The 14,067-nt window shown below is 54.8% G+C and overlaps 4 protein-coding genes across 4 annotated transcripts; 1 reads left to right on the forward strand and 3 right to left on the reverse strand.

Moving 5' to 3' along the window:
• Window positions 1-26: 26 nt before the first annotated feature.
• Window positions 27-2,076, reverse strand: SPSK_07197 (ribosomal rRNA-processing protein 8; the record flags this gene model as incomplete). Its single annotated transcript, XM_016733861.1, has 2 exons — window positions 27-986; window positions 1,027-2,076. The coding sequence occupies 2 exons, from the start codon at window positions 2,074-2,076 to the stop codon at window positions 27-29; spliced, it is 2,010 nt and encodes a 669-aa protein (XP_016590668.1).
• A 421-nt stretch (window positions 2,077-2,497) lies between these two features.
• SPSK_07578 (Fe-containing alcohol dehydrogenase) lies at window positions 2,498-3,798 on the reverse strand (the record flags this gene model as incomplete). Its single annotated transcript, XM_016734237.1, has 2 exons — window positions 2,498-2,838; window positions 2,904-3,798. The coding sequence occupies 2 exons, from the start codon at window positions 3,796-3,798 to the stop codon at window positions 2,498-2,500; spliced, it is 1,236 nt and encodes a 411-aa protein (XP_016590669.1).
• Window positions 3,799-8,947: 5,149 nt separating this feature from the next.
• Window positions 8,948-12,175, forward strand: SPSK_06953 (C6 finger domain protein; the record flags this gene model as incomplete). Its single annotated transcript, XM_016733623.1, has 5 exons — window positions 8,948-9,080; window positions 9,163-10,266; window positions 10,342-10,978; window positions 11,048-11,110; window positions 11,185-12,175. The coding sequence occupies 5 exons, from the start codon at window positions 8,948-8,950 to the stop codon at window positions 12,173-12,175; spliced, it is 2,928 nt and encodes a 975-aa protein (XP_016590670.1).
• A 469-nt stretch (window positions 12,176-12,644) lies between these two features.
• Window positions 12,645-13,702, reverse strand: SPSK_07727 (20S proteasome subunit alpha 5; the record flags this gene model as incomplete). The annotated part of the gene is made up of 4 exons (XM_016734384.1): window positions 12,645-12,818; window positions 12,902-13,451; window positions 13,569-13,581; window positions 13,678-13,702. 4 exons carry the CDS (start codon window positions 13,700-13,702, stop codon window positions 12,645-12,647), a joined length of 762 nt encoding a protein of 253 aa, XP_016590671.1.
• Window positions 13,703-14,067: the final 365 nt, after the last annotated feature.

Raw genomic sequence — 14,067 nt, forward strand, 5'->3', positions numbered from 1 at the left:
TAGAAAACGCAACTGTGACCAGAATATTACCGCAGCTTGTACACACACGGCTTGAGGATCTTCGCCTCCAGCGCCGGGTCGGCCATGGGGTCTGCGTTCTGGTTGTTCTTGTCGTCGTCGAACACCGACGGCTTTTTGGCGCCGCCATCGCTGCCCCGGCCACCATTGAGTGACTGCATGACCTCCTCCTTACCAACCATCGGCGGCGCCGCCTTGATGAAGCGCATCTTGACAAACATCTTGTTGCTCAGGTCCACCGCAGGCGGCTTGCCACCCGTCGACTTGGGCGGGCCATCCTCGCCAGAGGCAGCACTCTCGTCCAGGACAAAGCCACGACGGCGTAGTGCCTGCACAAAGGCAGACACATCGGTAGCACCCGTGCTGCCACCCTCATCAGCGCCGTCCACCTCGCTGATGGCGGCAGCCACAACATCCGGGTCATCCTCGTCCTGACCAGCCTTCTTGCCACCCTTGATGCCATTCTTTCGCCGGAAGCCAACGCTGTGCGAGACGGGACCCTTTTGGTTCGCCTGCTGCTTCTGCTTGAGGCGTGCGCGCATCTCCGCACCGCCCGCAAAGCGGCTCTTGATCTCCGCCACCCACAGCTCGCCCTTCCACCGCAGCACGCGGTAGGCCTCCTCGACAAAGGACAGCCAGTTGGTGCCCATGAGTGCGAGGCAAAACACGGTGACGTCGACGGACCCCGGGCCCAGTGGAAGGTCCGAGGCGTCCGCGGCCGCCGTGATAAACGGGTTGTTGGGGTCGGCGTGCAGATCAAAACTCAGCACCTCGATGCGGAGGGCCGCAGCATCGGGCGCGAGCGAAGCAGCCAGGCGCGCATCGCCGCAGCCAATGTCAGCGAGACGACACTGCCCATGGGTGCGGGGCAGGGTATCCGTGGGGTCGCGGTGGTGGTGGCCACCAAAGCCGCCACGGCCGCCACGACCGCCTCGTCCCCGACCGCCACCACGACCGCCACCACCCAACTTCCCGCCAGAAGAACCCCTTGCCGGCGCGCCGGCGCACCTCGGCTACGTAGCCGTCGACGGGGTTCTCGGGCCAGACCGAGACCTGCTGCCGGAAGCCCTCATGGTAGGCGTGGAACATGTCGGGCGACTCGCCAAAGAGACGCAGGGCCTCGGCGGAGGGAGTCGTATAGAGGGTCTCGTTGAGGTGGCGGAAGCGAGCGGACACGAGCTTGGCACGCATGGACGCCTGCAGCGGCGTGAGCTTGGGACCGGCCGGCGGGAGAGAGAGGACGCCAGCAGTGGCAGCGGCCGGGGACGCAGCAGCAACAGCAGCAGCTGCTGTAAATGCGATGGGCTTGTCCTGCTTGAGCTTGTCTGCCTTTTGCTTCTTGCTGGGTGTCTGCTCCTTTGGTGTGGTCTGAACGTCCTCCATTTGGACATCTTCGCGTTTTTTCTTGTCCTTTTTGTCCTTTTTATCCTTATGTTCCTGCTTATCGGTTTTGGGTGTGTGCTCGAACGTGTCGGCCTCGGCAGCCTTGACTTTCTTCTCCTTCTTGTCCTTGACTTTGCCGCTCTGTGTCGAATGGTCGGACTTCTCGCTTGCTACCGGGACACTGTCGATGCGTGCCTTGGCCCCGGACTTCTTCGCAGGCTTAGCCTCGTCCCGGTCGGGCGTCTCCTTGGACGCGGGGGACTTGGTCGGGATCGAGATCGGTTCAGAAACATGCTGCGCAGCAGCTGGCTTGTTTGGTTTCGTTGCCGCCTCTGTCTCGCCCTCGACCTCTGACTTGTCCTTCTTGTTCCGTCTTGACTTCTTGGACGGTGGAGCACCGCCCTCGGTGCGCTGCGACGGATCTCTCTTCTCGATCACGCGTTCCCACATCTCGGCGAGGTTTTTGCCCGTGATCTGGGGACCACTAGACTCTCTCTTGGCCGCCTTCTCTCGCTTCCGCTTCTTGGCGGCCGGCTCGGCGAAAAGCGCGGTCGCATTGGCACCAGTGCCCTTGGTCGAGTGGCCCTTGACGCCCTTCTCTTGTGGTGGAGGCTTGTTCAGAGTCTCTGTCTTGAGCTTGTCGGCCGAAACCGACCAGCCCGGGACAGCGAACATGGCGAGGGAGTGGAAGATGTAAGTCGAAAACGTAGCAAGTTGCTGAGGGTTGCGGTCCGTCTCAACAGTTCGACTGTACGTTTTCAGCGTAAAGTAGACGTCGGAAATATTGTGAAGGGAACTTGCAAGTAGCGGATAGGCGATAAAGAACGAAAAAAAAAAAATAGGGGCAACTCAGCGAGCAGCGCCAATCACTGCTTCAGCATGCCTTATCGATAAACATTGTCTTAATGCGCAATGCTGTTGAAATGACGGGTAATAGTCAACATAACATGACTTCCACAGTTCATACACCGAACTTTTATGTTCCTTTGTCAAATTATTATGCTTCTTATATTATCAGACTTTTAGTATGATAAACGGGAACGAACCGTTTGCCTACTGTTCCATCCACATCCCGTCGTGTTCCCATCGCGTTTTCTTATAGACATTGCTCCAAGATCTGGACAACCTGCTCCACCGTCTCCAAAGGCACCGGGTTTGTCTTACACATCCAGTCTTTTAAGCTCAGGGTCGCAATGCTCTCGAGCTTGTCGCGGCCGATTCCATAGTGCGACAGGGCCCGCGGCAGGTCGAGCACGCGGATGATCACATCGAGGGTGTCGCCTAGATCGGCCGTGTCGCGCTCTAGCTTGCCTTGCTTCACCAACACCTCGGCGACAATGGGTTCGTCCCAGAGCGTGTCTAGCACAAGCTTCTGCTGGTCTGTATTGACGCGCGCGTTGTACTTGAGGACAGCCGGGAGCAAAACGCAGGTTGTTTCTAGTTGACGGGCAGAGGGTTAGTTGCGAACGGGGACAACACAATAGAACGGCGAGCTGACTGACCGGCGTGAGGCACACCCTGCGGGCCCAGCTGGTGGCCGATGCCATGGGACGCGCCCAGCTCGACACCGTACACAACAACGCCCTTCATGCTCTGGCCGGCACCGAGCTGGGCTTGCAGACGCGCGTCCAGGTCGTTGGCATCCTTCTTGCAGCGAAGCAGCGCCGGGATCAGCTGCCGGATGCCCTGCAGCGCGGCCGCGGTCGCCTCAGGCTTGGGCCCGCGGGAGCACACCGTCTCGACACAGTGGTCGACGGCGCGCATGCCGGTGGACAGCCACACGCTTGGCGGTGCGGTCAGCGTCAACCGCGGGTCGATGACGATGACGCGGTGGCCCGCGTCGGGCGACGGGTCGTAAAAGAGATGCTTTTGGTGAGTGCGCTCGTTGGTAGCGCCGCCAAAAGAGCTGTACTCGCCGGCCGAGAGTGTGGTTGTCGCGCACATGTAAGGAATCTCTGAGCTCTTGACATCGTGGCCGCCGCCGGAGCCGCTGCGCTCGGCCAGCGTCTCAAAAGCCTCGTGCGAGTCGACGCCGTTGGCCGAAGCGTAGGACAGGACCTTGGCGCCGTCCACGAGGCTGCCCCCGCCCACGACGACGATTGAGTCTGCCTTGGTGGAGCGAATCTCGGCGAGGATCGGTAGCAGGTCCGCGTACAGCGTGTGTGAGCGGATGCCCTCGCGGACGGCAGCAACCTCGACGCCGGCGGTGTGCAGACGTTTGGTCAGGCGGTCAACGACATCCGTGTCGCGGCTTAGCGACCCAGACACCAGCAGATACGGCCGTGAGCGCTTCACAGTTGATGTCAGGTGATTTGCAATTGCGTCTTCGTAAGGTAGGCCGTAGGTGATGATGGGCAGTTCCTTGGATGGGTTGAAGCGCTCGACGTGTTCGGCCATTTTTATAAGTTATTAATGCTGCTGGTGAGTGGTAAGCGTAAAGGACACGTCCGTAATTGTGGAATACGATACGATACCTAATATTCAAGACTCGTGTCGCAAATAATTATCGATAATCAACCACTTGATATGTCAATATATGGCGTGAAGTATAAACCCGCCGATCAATGACGTTCTGCGATGTCGTTCCCCACCTTGACTCCGATTACCAACCGGCCGCCCTTTCCCGCCGTCCAACACCGGACACTGGCGCTCGTGTGGTTCGCTCAACTGCCCTGAAGTGCAAATCCACCCCACCATTTTGTAGTACCATTAGTCGTGTATGGCGGGTGGACTTGCGGCCGGTCGTTCTGAGCGAGGCTGAAACTGACCATATACGACATAGATGGTTAGAAATCACACAAACGAGCATGTTGAAAGAACCCGGTAATACCGGCTTCGTGAAGTCTTCTGTGCGGCTCGACACACCTTACTTTTCAATATATTTGAGAATTTGCACAGCTCTTGCCGTAATATTAAGGGGATCCACACTCCGTGGTACAGGTTTGTCACAAGGGTGAAATACGTGAAGGAGACGACGCCAACAGCATACCATATCGGTCACATATAAGCAAGTACAACACGATAACGCGCAGACGGCTGCTGTGTTCAGTGTTGGGACAGAGGACATCCAAATCTCGAGACGAACCAGCCGCCTGGCAACGGCAATTGACAACGGTCGGGTTCTTTCCTTCCTTCACGGGGAGACACAATCACAGAGCAGAAAGTGTCCGTTAGCATCAACGAAATCTCACTTCATACCATGCGTAGACGGAGCAACTGGTGTGACTCGGCCGCGGACACTCTTGGCTGCTAAGAACTGCAATGGCAAGCGCGACCTTTTCGGTCAGGGCGAAAACGGCGACGGCAAGGGACACCTCATTCACGACACCGCAACTTTTCCTCTTATTGGCATGACAGATGGCCACATTTTCGTGGCGCTTTGCTCGAGTAATACAACAGACAATGTACAGTCGTACACGTCCTTGTGCTGGGAGACCTCTCTTCGTACGGACTGTCTTGGTCCCTCCTTCCCTTTTTTGTATCTCGTCCTCCTTCTCCTTCCCCTCCTTCCGTTTCTGATCATGCCCAGCTACGGTGTTTGCCATGTCACGGCCTCTTCTTGCCCATCTTGTCGTCAAGTTTGCCACCACAGCCCCATTGTTCCACCCTTGTCTCTCTCTGCTCTCAGCATCCACTTCGTAGAAAGGAGGGCCCAAGCACCACGATGGAAAGGAGAAGAACAACGGAGGACGCAATATATCGCAGTTGGGTTCTGCTACACGACATGAGTTTAGGTTGTGGGTCTCTTTCTCGTACATATGCAGCTCGTGAAGGTACCTAGTCACTTATGGCTTGCTGGCTGTTCGGCTCATTTTGTTGTCCAGTCCACCGATGCTTTCCTTGCCTCCATGCATCAACCTCTATACCCTGCTCTCCCTGGATTCCATCTTGTTCTACCTTCTCCCTTGGTCTGTCCTCATCTGAGGCGGGTGCTACACAACGTACGCACTGGTCAACCACCTATCTCGGGCATTCTTGGGACGGTGCAGACGCCCTCGCTTTCTCTCTCTCTCTCTGTTTGGATGTATGAAGAAGGCAAGCCTTGAGCTGTCCACTCCCGTATCCGATGCTACCTAGCGTTGCCTTTTTTCCCTTCTCTTTTTTATTCATGTACATGTAACTATATAGGGCAATTTAGTGAGTGATATGCAGTTGCTCTCATAATAGTCGATTTCGACTATTATTCCACTTCTTTCTCATAATTCCCGTCTGTCAATTTTTGACTAAGGCGCTCGCGCTGTGTATTTCCTTTTTTCGGTATTTCAGCAGCCTTCGTACGGCAGGCTCCATGTTCACGCGGCTCTGCTCAAGTCTTGTCCTCGACCTCGACGTCTTTGTCAATCTCCTCGGCCCTCTTCCTCGACTCGGGTGCATCTACATCGTGGGGACAAAAAACATACAGAAACGCAGAAAATAAACGTTTGCCACCAAGTCGTGGTTGCCGCAATGCTGAGCAAACACCGTGCGGACTTTTATCAGCTTCCTCTCCGCGGGATTGGCCGTATGCCGTTACGCAAATGGAGAAAATCTCAGAGGTCTGGCCCTCCCACGCAAACGGGGCGAGATGAAATCTGCCCACCGATATGCGCTAGCCAGGGGTATGCAGTAGCCTCACCTAACAAGTTCTCTCTGAGCCTTTTCAGGCTGAGAGCTGGTTAGTGATGAACGGATGTGAACGAATTTCTCGGGAACAATGATACAAGCCAGGTATTATTGCATTGTATGACCGTTGCTTTGGTGGTTTTTTCCCCTGCTGCTCTACCATGATATGCAGCAAGCACAAAAAACGCCTAGCAACAAAGCTGTTCTGTTCTTCCTTCCCGGTCCGATACAGCTACATAATTATTGAATGGAGTTTGTAGCCGTCGATCGCGAATGCTCGTGCTGTGGATCCACGATGCTGCACGCCTTCCTGCCTCTTTGCTGCTCGAGCGACCCACGGCGCCTTCCTTCGGTCAGGTCCTTCCACTTCCCATCGTTCTTCATACGACTGCCTGGTTGTTTTACGCCCATCACTCCACGTGCTTACCGTTTTTGGAGCCCTACAGTTTCCTCCTGACTTGGCTCTTCACTTCACATTTTCTCAAGTTTTTCCACATCAAAACAATCTTTCCCACCCTCGTCCTTCATCGTCTCCATCACAAAGACCCCCGGTCCCAACCCATCCCCCACTCTAGCCTGTCTCTCGGCGTTGCCTGTACTCCGCTGAAAGCTTCCTTAAGTTCTCGTCTAATCTAATGCCGTTTTCGATTCTCTTTCTCAACATTTGTCGATAACTTTACCCCTAGAGATCTTTTCCTCTATCCTTTCATCTTACGGTGCAAATCTCACCCTACCGCATCACTATCACTCGGCCTTCCATCACGTACGACAGCGGCTGCCAGCGGCCGTCCCTCGGTGCTGTGTTTACAACCTCATTCTGCACCCACTTGCCGGCATCCAACCAGTTGCTGCATCTCGAGGCACAAGGCCTTTCCTAGGCATGCGACGACGAACCCACACACTCCAGACAGTTCGGCCAATCTCTTGTTTGTAGGCAATGGCCCTTCTTCGGCGCCCGCAAGTGCATTAAGACCCGCCATATATGATCTCAAGGGCGTACGGCGTAACAACACTACACAAAGCACCAACGCTGCTCCATCTCATGCTCGCAGTCAAGTATTTCGACACTTCAGTCCGCTGAGAACGAACTGAACAGCATCGTCTTGCCTACGCTGCTGTTTGTATTTTCTGCTTTGTCAAAAACAATCTTTCTGGCATTTCCAACTAGCGTGGCCTCTCAGTTTTGCCATCTGGTGCTGTGCCCTGTCCTGCCCTTTCAACCTTGCTCTCAGCTACCTGTCTTTGTCTACCTCGCTGGGTTGCAGCCTCGACAGAGTGCAACTGCTTCCCGACACCCCACTTTAATTGCCGTCTCGCGGCCCCTCTTTACTCTTGCGATCAATTGTCTCTTGACTACGTCCCGTCTATCGTCGCCACCTTGTTGAATCGGCATTCCTCTCTCAGCAGCTCGGACCGAACCTCATTTTTTCACACCTTATTCACACCTTCTTCTCATATTTAAGAGGATTTGGTTTAATAATCGCCCCAAAACGCTCAGGGACAAAATGCTGGTCTCGTAGAGCAACATTCCGCAAATCAGCCAACAGGCCGCCTAACTTCTCAAGATCTCTTACCGGTCCACGACCTGCCCTGCTGCATCTCACCCGACTTTCCTTCCCGCATCATCTCAATTGCTTTCGTTGTTCCAAGCTGGTCCCGTCCAACCCGGCCCAGTTCTCTGTGGTGGAAGAACCCGGTACCTTGCCTCCCTGGAACGGTTCTGGCATCAGGTCTTTTCCTGGCCGACAGGCCACCTCAGCTGTCACGCTCGCCGCATCTCGCTTCCTCGACCTGCTTGCTCGTCAGAGACTGGCAGGGTGCCTTGTGTGTGCAACCGACCGTATCTGTCCACCACCACCGGCTACCGTTACACGAAAGCTGTCTCACTCGTCATACTCTTTGTGTTATTTTTACTTTTCTGGCTGCAATTTCATTTCTCTGCCAAGTCATTCGTCTTTTATTTTATTTGATTTTCTCCCGGATCCTCTTGCTACCTCGACGAAGGACAAAGACAAACCAGAGCCAGATCACCTAATCTGTATCGTACAGAACGACTCCTTGGGGACCTGCAAAAGTGACTGAAGAGGGCCCTGCAAGTGAAACTGCAAGTGATCTGGGAAGAACCCGCGTTCGACAAGGGTTCTGCAGCGGATGAAATCTCACACTGGCAACCACGGATCCAAATAGTCAAGCTCAGCCCCAGCAAAAGGGAGCAACACCCCAGATACACTTGCTGCTGTGCAGAGCCATCCTCTCCTGACACACGCACATCCGCTCCTCTAATCGCTTACGCCGAAAGGATTGGTCTCCTATTCCCACAGCGTCTCTCTCATATCTCCCATGCGGCGGCCCTTCTCCATATCTGCGAACGCGGTTGCCCACAGGCGCGAACTCCGACCTGCTGCTTTGTTCCGGCCGATTGATAGTCTGAGCCCTGCTCATTGTCTCACTGCCAGAGCGCACGGCAGAGAGGAGAGTGAAATCAACCGCAAAAGAGACTTGCTTCGGAGGTTGCTTCTAGAGCGCATAGTACGTGCATAATCCAGGGTGCCTTGCTATTTTCCCCGTTTTGAGCCTGGCCAGAGTCGGACTGCCACATCACTCGCCTTGGCTTTCCTACCTTGTTCAGTCTTCACCGGCCAACGCCCCCCTCGTTGTTTCTTCTATACGACCTCCAGTCTCTTGCGGGGTGACGAGCGTGGTCGGTGCTTGAGGATCCTCGTCTTTTCCTCTTGAACACCTCTTGCGAGCTCGTTATCGATCCCTCGTTATCGATCCTTTCTCGCCTCTGGCCAACATCGTCGTCCCGCCATCCTACAGTCTATATCTTATTCGAATAACAAAAGACAGTTTTATTACTTGAAAAGTAGTCAAAACCGCACAGCTTTCGACGGCCTCTCGAGCAGAGCGAACGCTAAACGTACAATTCGGATCTCTTGGCAATATGGAATCAGAAAATTTGCAACCTGGGTCGTCGGACACGCGCCGCACGTCGGCCGCTGATAACCAAGAGCCTTCTCAAACTTCAATGGCCCAAAAGCCAGTTGTGAAGAAGCGAACAAAAACAGGCTGTTTAAGTAAGTTCTGAACGTCACGGTAGACGTAAAGCCGGCATTTCACTGTGATTTTTCACGTTCAGTTCCTGCTAACAACACGAAGCATGCCGACGGAGACGTATCAAGTGCGACGAGACCAAGCCCCGATGCAACAACTGTATCAAATCAAAAAGACAATGCGATGGCTACAATCAACGCGTCGTCTTCAAAGACCCCATGGGCACCTTTCAAACCAACCACATGGGAAACCTCATCTTTCCGAACGCACCGCCCCACAGCATGCTTGTTAATCCACACATGGCCGGCTCCGCAAGACACATGGCACCCCAGGCCCAGACACCACTTCCGTTCATCGCCCCAAGGCCGCCGATGGCGTCCGACATTCCTCCGGGTGGAATGCCGCATCACCTCCAGCATCACATGCATCAGCAGCCAATACAAATGCAGGGGCTTCCGCTCCATGCGGAACAGCTTTACCACCAAGGGCAGCCGATACCATTACAGCCTCACCAGGTGCCGTACATGCCACTGAGCCCCCAAAATCCGCATGTGGATCCAACAACCTTCCAACATCAAACATGGCAGCAATCACGCCAGGAGACAGTGGACCTCAACAGCTTCAACCAGCCACCTTTGATATCGCCTGTGGGCTATGAGTCAATTCCAACCACTGCCGAAGCGTCTGCGGCACACGTTCCGATCAACCCGGCACAATGGCCCAGTGGAGACCAAGTTCCCGACGTCACTAGAATTCCCGTGCCCCATGAAGCCGTTCGGACGTTTATCAACGAGGAAGGAAAGCCAGCCAGGTTTATTTATGATGAAGAAACCGCGTACTGGCACCCCGACGATGACGCATCCATGGCGGCATCCGAAGACGAGGAAGGAGAGTCCGAGGACGAGGCGCAACACCTGGAATCCAATGACCTCGGTGCTATTGTTGCAAGGCGTTTGCACAATCGTCCACCTGATGCCTTTGGCACCCAAATGCGAACATTTTCAAATTTTGCAGACGCCAACGTGCTGGCAACTTACATTCCATCTTCAATTAACTCGCCTCTCAATGACGCACAAACCGCTTCGGTTTTCTGGTACTTTGTCAACGTCACTGGTCCTAGCATGTCACTTTTCGAACGCCGTCCAGTCGACCCAACGCCCATCTTTCAAGGCCAACCTGTGCCCCGGTCTCGACAACACATCTGGACCTGTATGTCTCTCTCTGTTTATTTATTTGTTCAGCGCCATCTTTTCTCTCGAATCTTTTAAGTTACTAACTTGCTAGACACGTTCCCGATCATTGCTCTCAACCACCCTGCACTACTTCAGGCGATGCTTGCTCTTGGCAGTCTTCAGATGGCAAGACTCCAAGGCGCGCCGCATACGGCCTCGATGAAGCACTATCATTTGAGCTTGCGGAGAATCGCGCGGAACTGCGGGAGCCCATCTCGCCGCGTACAGCCCGCGACTTTGGCCGCCACAATGCTTCTTGGGTTCTATGAAGTATGGAACTCGGACCATGACAAGTGGTGCAAGCATCTGTGGGGTGCCCGTGCTATTTTGCGGGAGATCCCGATCAGAGACATGACAAAAAGGATCATTGCTCTGAAGCGACAACAGCGCCAATACCTAAACAACTCTAGTCCAGAAGCTGGCAAAGACGATTATGCAAACAAGATCGTTGCAGAGCGAGACATCGATCAAGTTGATACCGCTCTTGTTGCGCAACTCTCGGGGCGGCCGGTAGCCTACGACGACTCTACGCCACCAGCCCCTGTGTCTTCGGCAGCACCACTTTCGTGGACCGCTCCCCAGCACTACACCGAGAAGGATATCGAAACGTACGAGCTAATTGCAGATGTCTTCTGGTGGTACTGCAAGATGGATGTGTACCAGAGCATTCTCGGCGGCACACCTCTCTTGTGAGTTCTTACGGTCCCAGCGGCCTTACCTATACGGTTCTTATGTCTCTAATAACGTCTCTTTGACAGGATGGAATACGGCTGTTGGACACAATGCACTCCTCGTGCCCCAATCAGCAAGATTGATGCGATGTAAGTAATATATCGCTGGCAAACCTTTTAATAACTATTACTTTCTGCGATGTTCAATGTCACTGACCGAACAGATATGGAACGTACGATCATCTTATTCTCCTTCTCGGCCGGCTATGCAGCTTTGCTTCAAAAGACCAGTCCCGGAAACGAAAGATGATGCGGTCCGATGGCCTTGGTGGTGGTCAGGGCCAGTCGCCTCCCGGGTTTGTCGGCATGATGCCCTCCACAGGACACATCACAATCCCCAAAGGCTTCAGTCCTCCACGCGAGGTGTCACCGCAAAGCGACAAACATGACGACGTCGACATCGAAGCGCGTACAGCTGCTGCCATGCGTGAATGGGAGGCCATCCGCCAAACATTCGAAGTCTTCCGGGCCCAACTCGGTCCAGGTTTTGAACCGCTCGGCCCCGAATTCGACACCCCCGTCAGCAGTCCGTTCGGTCCGGCTCTTAAATACCGAACCTACAGCATCGCCGGCATTTGGATGAACTATTACATGGGACTAATAGTTTTACATCGCTGCTATCCCACGATGCCTCCTATTGCTATGGTCGCCGCAGGCATGGCCGCACAGCAAACCGCCCCTTTCGCTATCCAGATCGGCCGCATTGTGGCCGGTATTGGTGGCGAGGACATGGGTACCATGTCCAGCGTCAGCACACTTCTCGGATGCGTTTCTATCGAAAGCTCATTCCCGCTGTTTGTTGCCGCTGTTCAGTACCAAGATACCGCCCAAAGGCATTGGACGGTTAGGAGGATGCACAATGTTGCACGGTTGACGGGATGGCAGTCCGCTCGGCAGATTGCAAACGGCTGCGAGTCCGGCTGGGTCAAGGCCGCGAACTTGGGCCGTGGGCCGCCCTACGAGTCTCCGCCAGATCTAGAAGCAGCTCCACTGTCGATCTGGAACCAGCCGAGACGGATCATCGACCGTGTGCGAGAACTCGAGGACGTGGAGGAGCGTTTGGTATTGTCTACCTCTGAACGTCCGCACTACGCTGTCGGTCTGCTCAGTGTGGAGACAGATCTCGAAAGGTTGGATCTTAGCGATCACGAGTAGGACTCTGCAAGGACGGCAAAAACCCCTCCTATGGCCGTGTGCTAGAAAGACTCTTTGGGCTACTTCATATTTGATTGCTTTGGTCCCGTTCTCTATCTTTCTTTCTTTTATTTTTTAAATTGCTTTTTTCATATGTTGGTGTATATGGAGGATCACTGGTGTCAGAAAAGGGTTTGGGATAATGTTTTGCGTCCTGTTGGGATGACTGGGATGAAAGGGGTGCTAGGAATTTGGAGCTCGCATACAAAAACGACAGGCAAATTACTTTGGATGTCTTCAACGGAGTATTGGAAAGGGCTGTAGGCACAGTACGTAATAATCTACACATCACAATAAGCGAACAAAGGGCAAGTGAATCCTGGCTTTTGATGAGTTTCTACTATCTGTATTCGTTACAAATCCATTCCGCTTGGTGCCTTCAGCCCCAGCAGCCTCAGGTCACCGTCGTTCCCCCAGCTTCTGCATGCCTTTAGTTTGCCGGTAGTCGCTCGACCACGGCGGCCATCTCCTCGTCCGTGTATAACCGGAAGCCCTTCTCTTTTGTGACACTGGCCAGCTGCACGTTCTTCTCGTCCAGCTTCTCCTCCATGACCTGCTTCAGCGTCTTGAGCACTAGCGTCTCGGCGTCCTCGAGGGTGAGAGACTACGCGGCAAGGTGGCAGGTTAGTACGGCGGGGCAGACTGTGGAAGTGCAACATTGCAGAAACGGAGTGAGGCAAAACGCACCTTGTGGTACTGGTTCTGCAGCTCGGCCTGGGCACCCTCCGAGCCAGACCCGATGGCCTTGGCGTCGTAGCGGTAGAATGTGCCGCTGGGCTCGGCGTGGTACAGCGCCGGGCCGCCCTCGTTGCCGTCGGGGCCGACGGTCGAGTCGTAGCCTGCAATCAGCAGGGCAACACCAAAGGGCCGGCTCATGATGCTGTCCTCGCCGTCGGCAGACTCGCCAAAGCGCAGGGCCAGGTCGCAAATGGCCTGCGTGCAGCTCTCGACGCTCAGCGGCTCGGCGTAGTTGAAGGCGTGGCTCTGGCACTCGACGCGCGCATGCTCGACCATGCTGCGGGCGTCGGCCTGCAGGCCCGACATGGCGCAGCCAATGTGGGTGTCGATCTCAACAATCTTCTCGACGGAGCTGACCTCCATGAGCGTCGACGTGACGCGCTTCTCGACACCGAGGACAACACCCTCGGAGGTGGCGACACCGATGGCTGTGCTGCCGAGCTTGATGGCCTCGAGCGAGTATTCGACCTGGAAAAGACGGCCTTCGGGGGAGAAGGTGCTGAGAAGGAGGGAAAGAAGGAGGTTAGCAGTCGGAAGATGGGGTCTCGTGGGTGGGTAGGCGAGAGAGGGGTGCGGTCAAGGTGCATCGTGGATAGCTCGTCATCGCAGTACGTACTTAATACCCCGGTCTAAAAAATGACAAAGATGTTAGCAACATGGAGCGGACGGGGAGTCGGGAGAGGGCAGCCCCCCTTGAGGCAAGGCTGCAGATGGTGAAGACGCACCGTATTCGGATCGTGACATGAACATTTTGGCGGTTGGTGGAACGAAACGGAGGGCCCTAGAGTGGCAATGGGAAAGGTAATTCTGATGCGAATATCGTTAATGCTCGGTCGTCAAAGTGCGGCGGGCAGGACGCAGGTTGTCCGGTGGTGACGGTGCGTTTGAGACGTTGTGTCGATGCGATGCAAGACGAAATCGATTGGAACAGCTTCGCCGCCTATGAGGCGTCCAGGCAAGCAGACCGCCTACGCCAGCTTCTGGGAAGGCGGCGGCTGGCCACCAAGCTCCAGCATTGCCGCTAGGAGAGGGCAGCTAAAAGTGGGTATTGAGACCGAATAAGGACTAGTGTGTTTTGTCGCGCCAAGTCAAGGTCACGATTAGATGGTGTTAAC

The sequence above is a fragment of the Sporothrix schenckii genome (genome assembly GCF_000961545.1).
Source record: "Sporothrix schenckii 1099-18 chromosome Unknown Cont41, whole genome shotgun sequence".
Lineage (NCBI taxonomy): Eukaryota > Fungi > Ascomycota > Sordariomycetes > Ophiostomatales > Ophiostomataceae > Sporothrix > Sporothrix schenckii.